The sequence below is a fragment of the Desmodus rotundus genome, chromosome 1, assembly GCF_022682495.2.
Source record: "Desmodus rotundus isolate HL8 chromosome 1, HLdesRot8A.1, whole genome shotgun sequence".
Classification (NCBI taxonomy): Eukaryota; Metazoa; Chordata; class Mammalia; order Chiroptera; family Phyllostomidae; genus Desmodus; species Desmodus rotundus.
In genome coordinates, this window is record NC_071387.1 from 210,578,686 (window position 1) to 210,598,999 (window position 20,314).

General features: G+C 55.9%; 1 protein-coding gene across 2 annotated transcripts in view; it reads right to left on the minus strand.

The window, feature by feature from the left end:
* PLPP1 (phospholipid phosphatase 1) overlaps positions 1–19,977 on the minus strand; it is a 48,040-nt gene extending 28,063 nt beyond the window's left edge. For both annotated transcript variants that reach the window (XM_053914854.2, XM_053914850.2), the window contains exon 1: positions 19,770–19,977. In XM_053914854.2, coding sequence (XP_053770829.1) covers positions 19,770–19,827 — 58 coding nt within the window. In that variant the 5' untranslated portion in view covers positions 19,828–19,977. The remainder of the gene's footprint in view (positions 1–19,769) is intronic.
* Between the last annotated feature and the right edge of the window lie 337 nt (positions 19,978–20,314).

The window sequence follows — 20,314 nt, forward strand, 5'->3', positions numbered from 1 at the left end:
TATCTGTGTTCACGACTTCTAAGTAGTTGACGCTAGAGACGGTATTACTATAAAGTCAGGCAGAAACCACCTTTCCTACTCTACGTACTTCCATGTTTGATTATTTTATAATAGAAGATCATTAACTTCGAATTTTAAAGGCTTTTACCACCCACCATGAAAAAACTTTTGTTGTTTCCTGAAATTATGCTAAAAATGCAACTTACCTGAAAAAGTTCTAATTTCAAACGCAGTTTTTTAAAGAAAAGTGAAAGCATTTGTTGAAAACCTACCATCTGCCAGGTGTTTGCCTATATTTTACTGCTAATTTTAACAATTGTATGAAGGGGAAAGACTGTCCCCCAAAATCTGTACTTTTGAAAACTTAAAGATCACTAAGTTGTAAGTCAAAAAGCCAAAGTGTAGATTATAAAGTAGTCTGATACGAACACGAACACACCAGTCAAAACCTACAGCGCACGGCGAGAATGCTACACGCAACGTGGGAAGCCCTGGCCTGACATGCTGGCCCGGCTGGGAGCTCCCTCCGCTGCTCAGAACCTCACTGGTCTGACCACCGGCGCACGAGGTGGCAGCTTCGATCCCCGGCAGGGCGCGCACGACTGAGCCGGTGGAGGCACCGGTAAGTGGAACAACAAATCGACGTCTCTCTCTCAAATAAATTAGAAAGTGTATACATTAGAAATTAATGAACATCTAATAACTTTTTTAAATTTAACCTTTATTGTATTTTTCCCATTACCATTTAGTCCCCTTAGAGTCCCCAATAACTTATTTTTAAAGTCCAAGAAAGTGAAAGGAATATAGAAATGAATGGAACAGAAAACAAAGGAAAAACCAAATCAACAAAGCCAAGTGACGTTTCGCCAGGCAATGGCCAGTCTTGCCAAAGGCCTAAGAGAAGAAACACAAACACAGCGAGTCACTGAATTGTTAAGGGCACTAACTCCACCTCTGGGCTGACCTCAGCAGAAGCTCAGACCCCAGGTAACTCGCCCCAGAGCACAGAGCTCCCGGGTGGTCCGAGGGTACAGAAGTCCCTCCCTTCACCGCACACAGCCCCTCGGCCTCTCCCAGGAAAGCACCCCAACCCCAGCTCTCCATCCCTCACCCACCGACGAGACGAAGAGGGCCCTCTTGGGGGCCCCTGCCATGCGTGACTCTGCGAGCCTCAGCGGGCGGCGTGCAGGCCAGCAACAGACCCCCTTCTGCTGGCGGAGTGGGGTGAAGGAGCGGTGGCCCTGTGCCACCCGGGACGCACGCCCGCCCACCCACCCACAGCACCACCCTCCTGTCTGACCACCTCCAGCTGCAAATCGGGGGGAGCCCGTGAAACCTCAGCAGCACGTACAAGCAAAACGCTCGGTGAGGGACTACTTCTAGGGGCTGCCGTCTTACCAGAAAGGTGTGGATAAAACCTTGTGTGAGCAGCACTCTCCTCTCCCAGGGAAGCCCAGCACAGGTCAATTTAACCACGTCTGTGCCTCCGTCTCCGTGTGCCTTTGGCCTAACGCGTCCACACTTACTTCTGTGAGATCTGCTTCTACAAACCCCTTCATTTTCTCCTTTTAGCAGTCCAAGGTTAAAAGTAAATAAAACTTTTTTTTGGCTCTTTACTACTTTGTGTGACCTGAGCAGTTTTTAGAAAGTTCCTCTCGTTCCAAACTTAAGGGATGTTCTTTATTTGGCGTCTCATTCAGTTGGAACAAAATACCTTTTGGGGGAAAATGTGATATTTCTCTCTGGAAACAAGTGCTGCAAATTCTGTCCAGAATCACATGAAAAACCCTCCCGCTAATGACCGAAGTCATGTGCGGTTTCCGAACAGGAAGGCTTTCCTTCCCCACTCTGGGAAGGATCCTTAGGTGTCCCCAAGAAAGCCATTCGACCTTCACCGGCCACGTGAGACCCGTGAGTTTGCCTCCTGTTCAGAATTCCTGCTCACCTGACAGCTGTGTCGAGCACATGGCCACACACGCCTCCCTGGCGCCCGAGAATCAGACTGCAGGTGAACACCTGAACGACCAACCAGAGAGGGGAGAGCCGAGGCCACGGGGTTTTATTAAGACACTCAGAGACACGGGCAACAGCTACGACCTCTGCAAGAACGAGGAAATCAGCACAGCTGCTAAGAAGGCTTGGAGGGCAGGATAGGAGGGCGGGGAGCGTGAGGGAACAGGTAACGCCCAGGGAGATGCGACACTGGTTTAGAACGTCAGCGACAGGAGGTGCCTTTCACTTCACTCTCGCCATCTGCCCTGGCAGTGCTAGGTGTCGCAACTTTTTAATCCTTCCATAACTTCACAAAGGTGAGTGTGATTGCATCATGCTGAAGGTGGAGAGACCCGCCCAAAGCCACTCAGGCTGAAGAAGCAGGTTTTGAACCAAGGCCAGCCACCGAGGCCACAGGCCCACTGACTTCACGTGGTCTTAACCACCAGGTCAGGAAGAAGCTGCGTGAAAAAGCACAGAGGTCACTGGGGCCCTGAGGCAAGGACCATAGCGCCTGCAGTGGCTGAGGACAGCCTTAGAAGGCGGACGGGGTGCACAGGAGGGGAGGGACGAGTTTAACACCTCTCCTGCTGAAACGGAAGGGAGGGGAGCAGCAGGCCCGCACCTCGCAGGACAAAGGGGGCAGGGAAGGAGACCACTGTTCTGTGGTCGCCCACAGCACACGTGCTTTGCTCTGCGGGTGGGCCCAGGGGCGGACGGCGGACGGGGGGGGGGGGGGGGGGGTGCAGGACGTGAGAAGAAGGATGAAGGGAGGAGCCAGATCCAAGGGGGTGAGGAAACGTAAGCACAGGCCAACAACCAGGGCCACCTAGAAAGGGTCAGCTAGCGTAGGTCATTAGCGCCGCCCCTGCCCCTGACGGAAACGGTGAGCGCAGCGCTGGACAGGCCGCTTGGACTGTCCTCTTGCCCCTGCAGCACCCGGGCACAAGCCCCAGGAAGGCCCTGATGGGCAGGCCCACAGTACATGCTCACTGAGCAGAGAGCCACCCTGTAAAACAGGTACTGTCCTCCCCGGTGCAGAGGTGCGAGGATGACTCACAGACTCAGAGGACAAGGAACTTGATGAAAGGCAGACACACGGCAAGAGTGAGGCCACAGACATTCAGCAAGCAGCGCTGCCCCAGCTCTGGCCGTGCAGGGCGATGCCCGCTCACCCTGCAGACACTGGTGCCCTTCAGCCTCGTAGCTGTGGGACCCCAGGGGCCTGCAGGAGGGGCCAGGACACGGGGGCTGGGGGGGGGAGGGAGGGAGGACTCAGGCGCAGACTGGCCACCAGCCCTGGTAATTCGTGGTGTGCCCAAGACGCCAGCACCCTTCTAAATGCAGTGGGAGCCGCACCGTCTGCTGGAAATGGGGAGCGGGGCCTAACCGAGAGTCTCGCGGAGCAGAGCAGACATTCAAACACCTGCCCTGGGAAATGGAGTCGGAAACGAACTCGAGATTGATAGCAGAGCTCAATCTGCCACCAGCCGATCAAATTTAAAAAAATGGCCCAAATCAAGCATGACAGAGGGAAATGAGGAGTAAGAGAAACGTAAGTGCACAGCAAAACTAGAGAATGACCACTTTTCATTCCAGATAAATAATTTGAATATGTTTCACTAGGAAATGAACAGTCAACTCTGGCTCTGAACAAGAAAGGGCTTGGGGAAAGCTGTCCTTCCGGAGGGCGAGCAGGTGCGGGACCCAGGGGGACAGGGAGGAGCCTGGGGCCAGGTGGGAGGGACCAGTGGCGGAGACGGGTGCACGTAGTTCCCGCCCCCTCCAGTCACTTGCAGTTGACCTGGGTCCAAAAGCGTCACATGAAAACCGCTCCTGCACCCCACCACAGGCACGGCGCCCACCGGCCCCCATCGTCACCGGGGAGGGAGGCTGAGTCCGAGGGAGAGAGGCCACTTCAGGCCGCTTTTGTTACAGCGTGCTGTTCTTGCTGCTCTGTGTGATTGGTGCTGCTGTTCATCTCAGCTGCCTGATTTGTAAATTAAGTGAAAGGTGCATTTGCACAGGACAAAGTTCAGTACAGAGCGGGCTCAGTACTCTCTGCAGTCTCAGGCACCTGCTGGGGGAGGGGTGCTCCGTATCTGAGAGAGTCCCAGGGCCGGCTCGCCCAGCACGCAGGGGCACCCTCAGTCCCCAGAGACACCTGCATCCCGGCGCCCGGCCTGCCGTCCCCACCCTCTGCGGCTGGTGTGGTTTTACTATAAAAAGTGCTGCGTTATCCTGCTGGGTTTTTGTTTTGTGTTTCGGTGGGGACAAAAGGGGAAAATGGCAGTTCGAATATAAGTGACATTTACCAAGGAAGGTTTTCACTTTTTGTGGTTTTCTGTCAATAATTAACTATAATATCTTCAACCTTGGAGTCTCGTGGTTCGTTAAGATACTTAAAATAAATGTGTATATACTTAAAGAGCTTTTAAAAAACATTCACCACAACTGTAAGGGCAGGTTCTTTTACCATGAACTCTGAGATTTCTGCACAAAACACAAGTCAGCCTATTTATACACCGACAAAAATAAAGAGTGAGATGTCGGTCACCTGTTGTTTCCCTCCCTGAAGGCTCAGGGCGCCAGCTGGCCGGAACGTGCATTCCTTCCACCCCTGCGTGGTGACAGCTGCTCCCAAAGGCCATAGTGGCCAGGCCACTGTTCGGACGGACTGCAACAGGCTGGGGGGAGGGGCAGCTCATCTGCTTGCTGTTTTACTTTCTCCCAGGCGCTTATCAGCAATCTATTCTGGGCTGCTTTGGTATTTGAAGCTACAACTATAATCGTTTCTCAGCCAAAACAAATTCTGCTGACAGGAAATTAGAGTTGGGGGGAAAGAGGCAACAACGACAGCAAAACCATACGGTGCTGTTCAGGGCACTGGTGGCGCAAACAAGAAGCGACGTGGCCGGACTCGAAGGCCTGTGCTGGGCTGACTCCATCCGAGTGACGTAGGAGGACCGGTGGACTGGCCGCTGCCCAAGGTGTAGCACGTGGGGAAGCAGACGGCAGGAGAGCAGCACAGAGGGACTTCCCTATCTTTTTAAATTTATTTTTATAGAGAGGGGAAAGAGAAAGAGGGAGAGAAACATCAGTGTGTGGTTGCCTCTCCCACGCCCCCTACTGGGGACCTGGCCCACAACCGAGGCCTGTGCCCTGACTGGGAATCCAACCAGTGACCCTTTGGCTCGCAGGCCAGCGCTCAACCCACTGAGCCACCCCAGCCAGCGCTGTTCCTTCCCTAGCTTGATTGTGCAGTGGTTCCGTGCCTCTAAATTCTAAACTGTCTAAATTCATAGGATTGCATCCCAAAAGAGTGAATTTTACTGCGTGTAAATTTGAAACAAGTGCTGGCTTCAGCCCCCCCTCCCCTGTCTACCCCCCTCACCTCCTGCACACTCGACCCAGTGGCCCACCCCACGCCCACCCCGGCCAGCTAACTTGCACCAGCCCTCGTAGCTCCAGCAGCTACTCCGGGCCTCCCCCTGGACGCACCTCTCGGGCCGTGCTTCGGACACTCTCCCAGTCCCTGCCGCGTGCACACGGGCAAACCACTCACGGGGCCCGAGCTCGGCCCCCTCCCACGGTCAGCGCGAGTAAACACTCCGCACGGAGAGCCCAGGAAAGTGCCTAATGCAGCAGCTGGCCCGTGAGGAGAACGTCACAAATGCTTCTTCCCGGTGGTCCTCCCCTGCCTGCCGCCCTCACCACCACCGCTGTCTTTTGGGTCCTCGTGGGCCCAAGACACACACAGCCCCGTCACAGCACGCGATTCACACCCTGGAGGACTTTGTCTCCGGCCAATGAAACGCGTCCGTGTGTGATGTGAACCCCGAGTCCCACAGAGACCAGCACGCTCACTGCTGGGCAGCCGACCGCTTGTTCAAGAACAGCGTGTCCACCTGAGGGGCCTTACTGACAACCAGGGGGCGTCGGCAGGGAGAGAAGGGGCAGAAGAGGCAGAAGAGGCCAGAACACAAAGACGCCGTCCGGGGCGGACAACCCAGGAGGGCCTCCGGAGTCTCCACGAGGATGCTGCACAGGGTAACAGCCCCCAGACCGCCAGTGACTGAAAGTTAAAGAATGACGGTGAAGGGCACTACGCCAAATACAGACAAAGCGCCGCGTGAACAGTAAGAGTAACTCTGTAGATGACCATGTTAAAAGTTAAACAGTATTTGCAGCAACATACCAACTTTTTTAAAGCATTTGTGTGTGTGTGTGTGTGTGTGTGTGTTTTAAGTGTGAGTTCACAGACATAAAAAAAGCACTGGAAAGATTTGTGAGCAAAATGCTAAAAGAGGGCATCTCTGGGAGATGGCGAGGGTAGTGGTGATATTTATTTCATTTTCTGGGCTTCTTAGAGTTTACGGATTTGTTACATTAATTTTAGAAAAGTTGGAAATCGAATTTTTTTAAAAATCTAATCTAGATCTTATAGTGATGACAGTATTCCATACCCAGCCCTAAGTACACGAAGCTAAACTCGTACAATGAAATACCGTGTATTTCCCAAGTCGTGGTAGTAAAACGTACTGCCCACTGGATCAGGAAACGAGGTGAGAGCAGCCCTCTAGGGGAGGAAAAAGGTAAGCTGGAGCTGGGAAAGCAGAGACCTGCTGCACCAACCGCGCGCTCCGCACTGCGGTTCTCTCCCACGGGCTCGCCGGGGCCTGCGCAGGGCAGGTCGGGCGCGGGAGTGGGGAGGGCTCCTCACTTAGTCTTGTCTTTAAGAAGTTACGCCCTGCAGGGTTGTCCCTGAACACGACCGAGGCTTGTGGGCAAAGCACCCTACATTCCGGGGAAAACACCAGCGAACTTACCCCTCTCTGCGAACCAAGGATGCGCCTTCCCGTCCCAGAGAGCCACGCACCAAGGCCCCCCAACCAACAAAGCCTCCCTTGGCAGGGCTGGGCGGGAGGGACCGTCCCCCACTCGGGACTCGGAGGTGAGGCCTGCACTCTGGGAGAGGCGTGCACTTCCCATTGCTCACGCTCATCTGCTCATCTGCCGGGAGAGTAAGTACCGGAGGGCAGATTTTAAAACCGTCAGAGAGACTGCTTTGGCAATGGAATTTGTAGAAAAGAAAGCAGAATGACTTGATTTCACCGTTCTGGTACAGTTAGTGACCTCAATGCTCAAAATACACACAGGAAATAAATAATTGGAGAATCAAAACTACAAATAAGAAGTTTAAGTAACCAAATAAAACCCAAATCTGAGACCTCGACTGCTTTAAGTTCACAGGCCGCCACCTCACTGAGAAGTACACTGTGTATTTTAAAAGCATTTATGCCGACCCATCATGTCTACCCTGAAATTATGCCAACTGGCAAGTGTCCAGAAACTAAAATAAGGCTACACTAAGGTGTGTCTCGGAAGAAAAATACAAAAGCTCTTACTCCGGCAGGAAGTCACCAAAGTGGCCTATCTAAATTTGTGAGCTTTGTTTAGAAACACACACAGGTTTTTAAAGGTGCACAAGCCCAAAAGGTTTGGTAAATTCCTTTTCGTAACCGTTATGATTATTGCAGCAGCAAATCATGTATCTGCTTTCCCAAAAACATACGCATGTATCACTCAGGTGGTTTTATACGAAGATGAGCTGAAGGCGGAAGGACGCCCACAGGTTGTTCCCGAGTCGCAGGGCGGACAGCCGCAGCCGCGACAGAGGCAGAGAGGCAGGCACGACGCTCCCGCAGTGCCACAAAGTCCCAGGCGCGCCGTCCTCACGGCCGCCCCTTCACTCCCAGCAAACCGCGCAGCGGACGGTATCTCCGCCTCCAAGCACGTGAGGACGCTGAAGCTTAGCAGGACTGCGTGACCACGTGTGGCCTGAAGCCAGCACTCCCAGCCCAGCAGGGCCCCGAAACCCAGCCTACAGCCGCACATCCCAGGCTCCGTGGTTCTCGGAAAATGGCAGCAGCAAGCCACCTGCTGTTCTGGGTGAAGAGGGCTCGGTGGTGGGAGCAGCTCAGCTCCTTCCACACCACCGACTTCAAATGGGGTCCCTCCCCTCAGGCCAGACAGTCCCTCCCTGCCCCGCACGTGCTGGGCAGCCGTGGCCACCCACTGCCCCAGACTATCAGCGCGCCCACTGACATCCTAGCCCCCCCCATCCTCAGAACCGGCCCTGCGGCTGAGCCTGGAGCCTTCCGGGAAGGGCCTTGGGGCACCTTTCTTCATCCAGTCACTATTTGGGTGTCTTACCCCTAAGCTACTACACTCTCCCTTGTCAGTCCAGCTTTTTAAGGTGATCACCAACACCCCAGGCCCCCTTTCTGCCCCGGCCGCCCACCCACCGGCCCTCCAGCGGCCTCGGTGTCTCTAGACCCAGGGAGCACTTGCTAGACACGACCTTCCCTGGCCTTTCAGGAGAATGTGGACATTGTCACCACACTCTGCTGAGTCACTCCCTCGCCTGGCTTTCCAGAAACACCACCCTGGTTTTCAGCGTGTCCCTCTTGGGCTGGGTGCTCTTCAGTCCCGCCAACCAGTCTGTGCGGTCAGGGCTTCTCACAGCTCCATGCTAAACCTGTCTTCCTTCTCCCACTGCGGCCCCTTCCCAGGTGTCACCAGGGCTCAGGACTGCAGCCCCCACGGACAGTCAGTGCCTCCCCAAACCAGAGCTCTCGTGAGTGCTGGGCCCACTCGTCCAAATGGAACCCGGCACTTCCTCCTGGAGACCTCAGGCCCTAGGGCACAGCTCGCGCAGCGCCGGCCCCTTCTGTTTCGGATGGGGGCCTCCCCAGCGCTCCCAGCTCAGCAGTGGCATGGAACCAGCCTCCAGCCAACTGCACAGGCTGGCACAGTCGGAACAATCCAGACTGCGTCTCTCCCACTGCCCACATTCAACGGGGCACCCAAGCCTGCCAGCTCCACCTCTGAGGCCCCCGGAAGCCGCCCGCTCCTCTCCGTCCCACCGCCACCAGCCCGCACACCGCTTTCCCACGTGCGCCAGTTCCACAGCCCCTCCCTGGCCTTCCCGAGAAACCCATGCTCCTCCACTCTGGGCCACTGCTCTACCCCAAAGCCAAGGTCAGCACCGGAAAGCTGTCCTGTTCTTCTCAGCCCGAGCCCCTTTCATACAGTATCTCAGTGCCCGGGCTTCTCCATCACAGCGCTCGCCGGCTCCTCTGCTTCCGTGCATCGCAGCCGAAAAGACCAGCCGGGCACACAACGAGTAAGGAGCCAGCCTCTGTGGGATCGGTAAGGGCCACAGGCCAAGGAGACTCTACAGATGAAGACCCGGCCCCTTTCGGATAAAGGAGCCGATGCTGTGAACGAAGGGGGGCTGCCCCAAAGTACCGTTCACACCCTCTTCATACAAAGTGTCACTGTCTTTATCTCCTGGAACACAACGCCTCCTCCCTTCACTGAAACTCCCTGCCTCAGACCAAATCGCAGTCTGCTTTGGCTTCGAGGTGGCACACTTGCCCCTTTCCCACAGCAGGGTGGACACAGGAATAACAAACGAGTTGCAAAGTTTCACGAGCCACGTGACCACTGACAAAGCCGTGTACCTGTGTGGCAGAAGAAGAAACGCAAGCACGGGCCCTGTGTTACTGTATATGGGGCCCACTTGCCTTTATCGCTGCTTCCTAAACACTCCCATCAGCCTCGAGCTTTACCCTGCTTCCTGCTGACAACTCTCCGCACTCGCGGCAGGGCTAGATTTAGACCTGGTCTCCCACAGGTGCCCCGCAGTTGCTCAGGGCTCCCTCTCGTGCACCACGCGCTTTGTCTTCCCGCCCGAGCCCAACCACGGCACCACGTGCTGCGGCGGCTGCCTCTCCTTCGTGAGCGAGGTCTGCTGCCACTCCGATCCTGCAACACTGGCCAGGCAGAGGGTCTTCTCGCTGCGACTGTGTAACAAAACCACACCCCCGCCCAACGTGCCCTTGCCCATGTGACCACAGGGAGCAGCAGGGGCAGGACCGGGACCTGGCTTCCCAGCCAGCACTTTCACTACTAGCTCCCCTCCCGCCCTTTACACAGGCTTCGCAAATTTCCACTCACCGAGAAATCCTTCACAGTGTTACATCCTCAGCAAGGGGGGAGGTCTGTGCCCACAAACGACCTTCGTAAAAGGTAATTCACTTGTCCGTCGTCAGAGCCAGTCGGCACTCGGACCAGGTGCGATGGCGGCGCTCAGCGCCTCGCTCGCGTTAGGGGACCAGAAGTCGTGTCAGCGCAGACATCTACCCAGAGCGCGAGAGCGGCAGAGCGAGTGACCCACAACCTGCCCCACGAGTTCTGATAACATCGCAGTTTAAGAAGCCCTTTCTCAACTGGGCCACCGGGCCAGACAGAGCCAGGGTCTGAAAAGGAGGACACTGAAAACTCCGTTCCCTCACCCGAGCTGCGGGAAAAAGTAAAGTACAACGAATGTCGGGGCTCCTGCTGCCCCGCGTGCCTAGGCTGGGTGCGTTTTCCAAATCCAGTTGGGAGGTCACCGGAATACTGTGTTTTTAAAATAATTTTTTAAGGAAAAACATTATAAAAGTGTGTCTTTTAGCCCTGACTGGTGTGGCTCAGTGGGTGGGTGTTGTCTGGCACATGACAAGGTCGCCGGTTCAATTCCCAGTCAGGGCACAGGCCTGGGTTGTGGCCAGGTCCCTGGTTGGGGGCGTGCGGGAGGCAACGGATCAATGTTTCTCCCTCTCCCTCCCTCCCTCCCTCCCTTCCCCCCTTTTATTTATTTATTTTAAATAAATACAATCTTTGTAAACAGTATGTGTTTTAATCACATCTAGGCATACGTTTAACAAAACGGCATCCATGAAGAGTATGACCTAAAATCAGGGCTGTCCCGGGACACTGCCAACAGGCGTGATCCGCCCGCACTTTACTTCTCGAGTCCACAGGGAGAAGAAGACACCGTCTTGCTAATGAAAAGTATGACAAGGGCCAGTTCCGTTCAGCTCCTCCAACCTGCACTGCAAGTCAGCTCTGCGCCAGTTTCCATCCAAGAAGTAGAACCTGCACAGCTCGGGAGCGGCAAGGTGCGAGCTGACGGCTGCCCGGCCACACCACGCACGCCCACCGTGCTCCGCTTCCCGCCCGCTGTCCTCGCCCACCTCGGACACTCATTTCCCCGGAGCCATGGGACCACTGCTCACCTACAAGTAAAATCAGCAGGTCGGACAGAGGTATTCGCTTCCAGAGAGAAACAGGTGAGAAGTAATCAAAATATTTCCCACAGTGAGCTGGGCACGAAAAACTGAAATACCAACCAGGTTCCAATTCCAGTGCTGTTTAAACTGAAGCTCGAACTACACTAAATGATGTTCCACAAGAAAACAGCCAGCGTGCGATTATGGAATTTAACGACAGACCGGGTCAGGGGCACCAGACCGGCTCATTAACCCGACGACTACGAAGATGACAAGCACAGCCGCACAGGCCAGCACTGTGCTAGACAGGCCTCACACACCATCCCATCAGACTCCAGGCACGATGAGGAGGCAGCAGGGGCCTCATCTGTGTCCTCACTAACGAGGAAGCCCCGCGTCACCCCACGAGGAGTGACCAGTGGAGCCAGAGCTCACACCCCAGGGGGGCGGTGGACGCGGGCTCACCACTGACGGTTTGTGCAGCAAAGACCTGGGCATCTCTGTGTACTGCCCCCAGTCCCTCCTCCCCAGTGACACCCAGGGGCTCTGCAGGCCCCAGGGTTTGTTTTTGGAACTCTGTACCAGCCAGAGCAGCACTCCCCGGGGGCGGCATCCTCCCTGCTGCAGTGGGAAAGCAGCGCTCCCGGGAGAGGTCCCTTTGGAATGCAGGTCGCCTTCACTAAAACTCCTGCCCACCTGCCCTTACGAGGCCCTGTCTCCCTGGCTCTCAGTGACCTCCGCGCTGAGACATGCCAGGCCCTCCAAGTGCCACATAGGCCTTGTTTCTCATGAGTCTGGCTTCCGCAGCAAGCAAGAAGCCACCTGAGGTCCACAGGTTCTGCTTCACTTCTCCACCCCTTTTGCACGCCCAGGGTGAGGGCACCAAACGCAGCCGGTGCCTGCAGAGTCCGGTGACAGCTGCAGGAGGTTCGTAAGGCGCTCACCAAAGGCTCCCGCAGACATTCAGTGAGTGCTGGTGTTCTCCTCTGCTCAGGCACCGAGGAGCACCAGGCAGCCAGCCTGCCTCCCTCCCTGCTGACGTCAGTGGACCAAAAGGCAAGCAGAACCTGGCCGAACAAGCTGCCAATTATCTCAAGAGCTCATCCGTTACACATTTCCTATATGTCATTTTCCTGGGCACCACACCCTGGAAACGTTCCCAAGCAGTGACAGCTGAGCACTAAACCACGAGGCTCTAACTTTATCTGTGGGACGGAAGGAGCCGCTAAAGGTGGCTGGACTGCACTCGTGACTCCCTCGGCGACGAGGACGAAGGTCTCGCCTCCTGGGCAGGAGCGCCCGCGGCAGCAGTGTGGCTGGAAGACGCGGTCCGTGGGTATGTGACTGGACAGGACAAATGGGTTCTCATCTTCCTGCCTGATCTCCCTCCTGGCAACCGCTCAGGAGTCACTGGGAGTGTGAGCCATAAAAATCAAAGCGCCTCCTTTGGAAAGCAGACACGTGCTCGAAACACTGAGCCCAGACCGACTCTGCAGCCACTTCGCACAGAACGGAAAGGCTGTAAACCTTCAGGCCACCTGGCATGATCGCTGCTTTTACAGACAATTAATTCCCCACTCCCTCCTTCCCCGCCCTCTCCATTCACTGCCATCTTTCCCAAACCCGGCCCCTCTGCCTTTGGAAGTCACAACCCTCAGAAACACAGTTCCCAACCCCTGGCCACACCACCCCTCACCGGGTGCCCGTCAGCAGGGCTTCCCTACAGACCCCAGCCGGCCTCCCCACGCTGTCCAGGGAGGGCAGGGCCTCCACGCTGACCCTGCCAGCAAGTTACAGAACTGACTCCGGGGAACACCTGGGTGCACACCGCACTCCAGCCACACCGGCCTCCTCCGTGACAGAGCGCCCTTGGCCCCCCGGGCCCTGGACACCTGCCCCCCGCCCCTCGCCTGGACCCATCCTCTCCACCTTCATCCTGAATCTCAGTTCAAATGTCCCCTCCTCCGAGAAGGCCTCCTGAGGTGCCTGCCCCACAACACCTCCCTCCCTCCCAGCCTTCTTCCGTTCTTTCACAGCATTTGCAAACACCTGCGACTGTCTCACAAGTCAGCACAGAGAACCTGTCACCTTTTGCAGGGGCGTTCACAGCTCCTAGCATTGCGGGAAGCACGGAATGGGGGTTCCACACGTAAGCAAGCAAAAGATGAAGCAAAGTCAGCACTTGAAAAACTGAACACTGTGCTCACACATCAAAACAAATACCTGGTTGGAAAAACGAGGGGGGGGGGTAAGAGAGGTATTCCAATCACACAACAGTTTTTTTCCTTTGCTGGCTGCTTCACTGCAGAGAGAAACTAAATTAATAGAATTTACACAAATGAGGATGTACAATTAAGGTTATTCCAACGTTTTAGGAATGTTAAACCTATTTTTCACATGGGGAGTGACCCCTCCAACGCCTGGGCCATGGATACAGTGATGGTGACCAGGGTGCACAGACCCGCCCAGACCGGTCGCTCCCACGCAAGGTCACCACGACCTGGAGGTCACGCATGTGGCTTCACACAGGACGGTAAACACTGCCACCTCTAGATGCTCGGCCAGCTTCAAAGCCTGCCATGGCCACTCACGGGAAATGCTTTCCGGCTTGTGAGTGTGTCTGTTCCTGGTAGAAAACTGGCTGGCGTTACTTCTACTGAAATAATCGCGACGTTCCAGTTGTCAGGATTACAGAGAACTGACTTCACTGGACACACACATCACGCGTGGGTGCAACACGCTGCTCTGAGCCCTTTCCGTGTGGACCCACTCACGCCTCACCACCACCACCCGCGGTCGGTGTTTATACCGTATCACAACCGGGGACACTGAGGCACAGGGAGGGAATGGACCACCGTCCTGCAGCTGGTAAGTGCAGGAGCTGGGAAGGGAATCCCGAGTCCATCGCTAGGCTCCAGGGTCTCGCTAACGTTTTAAAGAAAAGTGTGCCGTTCAAAAAGAACAAGTCATTCCCAACGCCAGACCAGTCTCAGTTATGCAAAAACACCTCTCAGTCTTCTGGGCTTTAAACCTGGGCAGCGAGAAGGCAGAGTGGAAGGCAGAAAGCAGGAGGAAGAGCAGGGCTATGGGGGTCGTGAAAATGAAATAAGGTGAAGGGGGGAAGAAGAGGGGCAGAAGGAAAGAGGTCGGCACCGCTCCTAAATATCCACGAGACGAAGGCTTTTTCTGAACGGAGCAGAGAGACCAGGCCTGCAGAGCCCCTGACCGGTGCATTCCCGGACTGCGTATCTCTACCCTCCGTGCTGAACTACACCACCTACACTAGGAGGAAGCAGACAATTACCATTCCAAACCCCTTCCCGTAAAACTCAGACTCTTTGTTAACCGATTCCCTTAAAATCTTGGAGTTCAGCGACTTTCGACTCACTCTGGTCTTTTTCAGCAGGGGGCACAGTGACAACTTGAACCTGCACCCCTGCCCCAAAGAATCCGGATAACTCCCCAGAGTAACATGTGGGGAACCATGGTGGTGAGGCTCACTCAAACCGACTACGCAAGAACGAGATCAGTACAGACTCGTCACGTGCACCTGAGTTTCCGAAGGATGAAATTCGAAGAGAACATAAAGAATTCACAGTTCATAAAAGCCACAGAGGGGAAACACCCTCCGAACATTGCCCCCTCTTTTCCACGCCAGGTAAATTCAAGTTAAAACTCAGCTGTGCAGCAGCGACGGCAGCCACAGAGCAACTCCCTTTGGGTCTCCGCTTTTGTCCCGAGCTGGCCTTTTAAAGACAGAAAAAGCCTCGGCTTGCAGCAGGGCTGCAGTCTGACCCAAGAACATGCCAGAGTTGACAAATTTTCGTTCTCTTTGTGAGACTCCTCCCCTTCTCTGTGGCTGGGAGGAAAGAGAAACAACCCAGTCGGCTCTCCTCAGAAGCGAAGGAGTCTGGGTAGTAGAAGGTGACACGGCAAGTGACCGGGACGAGCACGGTGTCCTCCTTGCTTCTCTGCTTAGAGACGCCCCTCAACTCTCAGTGGGGTTCGGCCCCCACAAACCCCCCGCGAGCCACAAGTGCACATGCTCCACCTCAGCCACCGAGGGTCTCGGCTCAGCCGTGCCCTCCCCGAACGTGCTCAGAAGGAACACCTGCGCCCGCCTAGAGCTGGACCAGTGCCTTGCATTTCACCCGAGGCAGGAACGCCGCAGGGCACCTGCTCTCGACCCTCACAGCCAGACCCTCACAGCCGGCCGCCGGGCTGCTGCTGCCCAGCACCACCAGAGTGCCGTGCGGACTGCAACACCACCAGAGACACGGGGCGGGGCAGGGGAGGGGGGACCAAAAGTTAACATTCCAAGCGTGGTTTCCCCTGAATGTGCATCACCTCCACACCATTGTCAAGGCAAAAAAAAAAAAAAAAAGAAGCCCTGGCTGGGGTGGCTCAGTGGACTGAGCGTTGACCTGAGAACCAAAGAGTTGCAGGTTCGATTCCCAGTCAGGGCACATGGCTGGGTTTCGGGCCAGGTCCCCAGTGAGGGGCACGTGAGAGGCAACTGATGGATGTTCTCTCCCTCCCTTCCCCTCTCTCTAAAAGTAAATAAATAAAATCTTAAAAAAAACAACCCATAAATCGAGCTGTCCTAAACAGGGGACCGTCTGCACTTACTTATTTCTATCTTCAGTACCTCCCACAATGCACAGACATACTGAATATTAAATAAATATGTTCTCAAGAACGAGCGCTTGAATCAACAAATGTTAAGAGAAAAGGATGGGCACAAATGCTAGGGACTAGTTAGCACGCGACTCTTCCACCAAATACTTGGCTTTTTCCCCAGGAGAAAGAGGCTGGACTGAGGGTCAGGAAAGAGACCACTCCTCAGGGACAACACTTAAGGGGCCGGATGATGTCAGCATTATGGTGACAACCACCACAGGAGAACAAGGAACAGAATCTCACAGCCACCTCGTGTTCGCTGCCCAGGTGTTCTGCTCTATTGGCTTCGATCTGTCAAGAGTGGCGAAACCGCATTTGGCCCATGCTGGGAGAGCAGGACGCCGCCCTCCCAGCAAGCCCACACTGAGGCCCCGAGTCCCTGTTTGCACCTGCCGTCAGGGGCAGAAAGGGAAGCTACCTTCAGTCTGTTTTGGACACAGGAGAGTTGAGTCCAGGTGAAAAGGCAGCACCTCCCATCAGGTATTCAGGAGGACTCAGTGGAGGTACCGTCTTCCCAGGCAGATGTCAGGGGAGCAGCAGGGGAGGTGGAACAGGCCCTGCGGCAGCAGGACCAGGAAGCACCGCCACCTCCAGGCCCGCGGGGCAGCTGAGGGGGTTGCCAGAACCCAGAAGATCTGTAACTGGAGCTGGCTGGCGGAGGCCACTGGATAGAAGGTGTGACCCGCTCACAAAACACTGAGGGGCTTTGGCGACCCAAACCAGCTGCAGGGAACTGGCTCGGCCAGGCCTCCTGCTCACGTCCCATCGGCCACAGCCAACCAGACACCTAAGAGCAAGAGCTCAGCTGCAACGGCCCATGGAAGTCACTTCCCAGAGTACGGAGCAGGGCAGAGAAAAGATCTGGAGGGCACAGGAAGGTATTCTAAGTGCCTGCCACGCAGCAAAACAGGCCCACAAGGTCTGCCAGTCCCACCCAAATCTAGACAGCATAGGATGGCCCCCAGCGAAGTCACAGACACAGGTGCTTACCGGAGCTCCTGCTGCCCTGTACCACCTTGGGAAAGGGGAAGACTCTGAAAGTAATCCCAGGCAACTTTGGTCACGTCTGCATCTCTAAGAGCAAACAGATGACCCACTTACCTACACGGAACCACATCTAAGACGACTCCCTTCCCCACCCTCAAAGGGCACCTGGCCCAGACCTCCATCGGCCTACTTACTGCGGTGTACCACAGCCTCCAGTTTGGTTCTCCCTCATGAGCCCCTGAGCTCCTTTAGGGCAGGGCTTGCCTACCCATCTCCGCGTCCCCACCACCTCCGGACCTGGCACAGAGGCAGCCTTCCATCAGTGTACGTGCCCTGAGCCCATCAGTGGACTCGGGGTCCCTTGGCTGGCAGCCTAAAGCCATGGTGGGTGAAACCTGGAATGACCCCCAGCAACTACACAGCAACAAGCTCTGTCCAGGACCCGGCCCCGCACACCGGGCCCCTGCCCCCCGTCTCTGTCCGCAGGACAGCTTTCCGCGTGTGCTCGGACCTCCACAGCCTTTTGGACAGGACTCATCCTCAAAGAGCCAGAGGAAGGTGGCGAGATAGTGCTCCACTTCAGAAGGAGACCTAATTAATGCACATCCTCTCTCGAGAGTCTCACTCTTTCTCCAAGAATTTTCCAGCTCTACCGAAGGAACTAAAGTTTGGGTGGGCTGCAGAGAGGAGTTCAGACCACAGGGACGAGTGGCGGCCTGGGGGTGGGAGTGCTGGTCTGTTCCACGGTCGCTTCGGCAGACACCACCCTCCGTAAAATTATAAAGCGGCCACGTGACTCACACAGCACTGTCCTGTTAAAATGCATACACTGTTTGATGCTGGGTGGTTATTATCAGGACCTGGAACATATTTACATTATAATTATGAATCATCTCCACATAACCCTGTACTTGTGGAGTGCTTAATCATCTTTCTGCTGGTGCAGTCAACTCTCACCTGTAGTTTAACGCAGGAAAAGACAACGCCAGGTTGGGAACCCTCTCTCTGCTCCCATGACTTTAGGCTGCCAGGAAGGGGATAAAAATTAATTTAACATGACTTGGACTCCATAGAAAGGTGAGTTTGCTATAAAAAAATACATTGTCTTCCAAAACGCAGCATGAAAAGGTTTGCCTCTCTTGCACCACTGTGCACCCCCCACCGCTGTCCGTTAACAGAGCTGATGCTCTGAATTGTAGAGGCATCTTACCACCCAACTGAAGCAGACCAGTGCTCCATTGTACAGCCAGAAAAAGGGAATGTGGGTCTCCTCCTGACGACACATTGAGTTACTTGAAAAAATGAAAAAGGCCAGTAATAGAAAAGCAGATGAAACATGTTTCAAATAGATCACCTTTCTTTTCCTAAAACATACTCAACTTATAAATCCACAAAACAAGATTTTCCAAAACCATCAAACATTCAAAACCCACAGCACAATTCTGTCTTCTTGATGAAAACCCTGTGCCTCTCAGGTCCCGTTTGAAAGCCAATGGACGCCGGCGCCCGTGGGAAACACAGCCTAGAGGAAGCCCTAACCTCTAACACCGCACTTCGCTCCACGTCCGCGTAAAAGGCAACTGGCCTGCGTTGAGTCTCATTAGCTTCAGCTCCCTCGCAGTGTGATTAAGTCTCATTCGTCAGGCAGGACAGTGCTTGGCTGAGAAAAGCATGATGTTTGCTTTGTAAGTTGTGAACTCCCACGGGCAGGAAAAGGGGAAACTGATGTCTCAATCTGGCAGTACGCAATGTATGGCCACAACAGGGTAAAACCCAAATTACCTCTGGCCGAACATTGCCCTCTTCCTTCGTGAAAATGCAAGGGAGCGTGGCAACACTGAGCTCGCTAAAATGCAAATATAAGCTTTCTGTTGAAAATAAGGGAATCTGAATATATTTTAATGGCATTATTAATAGGCCCTGACATCTGAAACGATTGCTTGTGACTTGTGTTTCTATAAAAAGTGTTCCAAAATTGCGTTTCCCTTCCCTAACCTGAATTCCTAGCCTTCACTGCGGAACAATACAGGAAGTGTCTCGGTAAACAATAAAAATGTTTCATAAATAACCAAAAGGGAGTCTCCGTCCACAAACACCGCGTAACAGAAAGCCCGTCTTCAGACGGAGGTTGCCGGGCTGGGGCAGAAGCTCAGGACTCTGCGCTGACCACTCTGCGCTGACCCCCGGGTTCCCTGCCACCACGGAGCCCCGCAGACCCGGAGCCCCCGGCAGACCCGCACTGGACTGCTCCTGAGTCACCCGGCTGCCGCCTGAGACGCAGCCGGGCCGTGGCGCGGATGCCCACACGGAGGCAGGGCTGCCCAGCCCTCCAGCGGGGCTTATCGCGGTTCCCACACGCGTAAGGAGTTCACAACGCCCTGCCTTAACAACACGGCGTATTTTAAAAGGTGAAAGTGCCTCCCTCCAACGCCTATCGCTTGTCCAGATGCCTTCCACTCTGTCTCGTCCAAGAGGAGCCACGGCCGAGCAGAGGCTGAGCGCTCCCGTCAGGGCGACGCCGCACAAGTGCTGTCACAGCAGAGCAAAGCCGCGCAGGCGAGGGGCGTGCAGAGGAGCAGCGGCAGTTCTGGGGCGCCCCCCTAAAGCAAAAGCAAGCTTCTCCAGACGTAGAGGCAGAAACCTGGCACCCTCACCCCCTCTCAACCTGACAATTTACAACCTGGTAACACCTTCTAATTAGGAGCGTTCTGGCCTTTTATAGACGGAAAATTAAACTGCTTCCCAGCAGTGAGATAAAGCGGCAGTGGCGCCTGTCTGTGGGACCACCCCCCCCCCACGCCCCGGGACAGCAGCCCGCGACTCCGGTCGCTCCTGAAGTCACAGCGCTGAGGCCACCCTACGCCGGGGGCAGCAGCGGGCGCGGCGGGCCAGGTGGGTGCGGACAGGCGGGCGCGGACTAGCCGGCGGGGGGCGGGGCGCAGCCAAGCGGGGTCCCGGCGGCGGCGGCGGGAGGCGGCGCGGACGTACCCAGCAGCACGCACAGCATATCGAGGGCCACGTACGGCAGCCGCGTCCGGTCGAACATGGTCGCGGCCCGGGCGGCGGACGGCGCGCCGGCTCACGCAGGAGTCCCGGCCGGGCAGCCGCCGAGGGAGAACGGGACGGGCGGCGGTCGGACAGCAGCTATGGCGCCGGACCCTCCCCCACAGCGCCGCAGCCTCCCGGTCGGACCGACACTCCTCGGACTCTCTCCGCCGGCCCGGCCCGCCCCGCGTCTCACCGCCCGGATCCCAGCGCCCTCTCCAACAGGCGGGGCGCCCGCGCTCGAGCTTTAAGGATGGGGAGCGCTGGGAAGGGGCGGCGCAGCACGGGACCGGCTGCAGCGCGCTGCCTCCCCGGCTGAGCGGGCGCGGCGGGGGTGGGGCTGCAGGACGCCACTCAGGAGCGCTCCACCAATCAGTGCCAGCTGCCCCGCCCCGCTCGCGGAGGCCGCCCCCAAAGCTGGATGCGCGGCGGCTGGGTGGAGCCTGGGGGTGTCGCCCGTACGGGCGGGACCGCGGCGCTGTGACCCG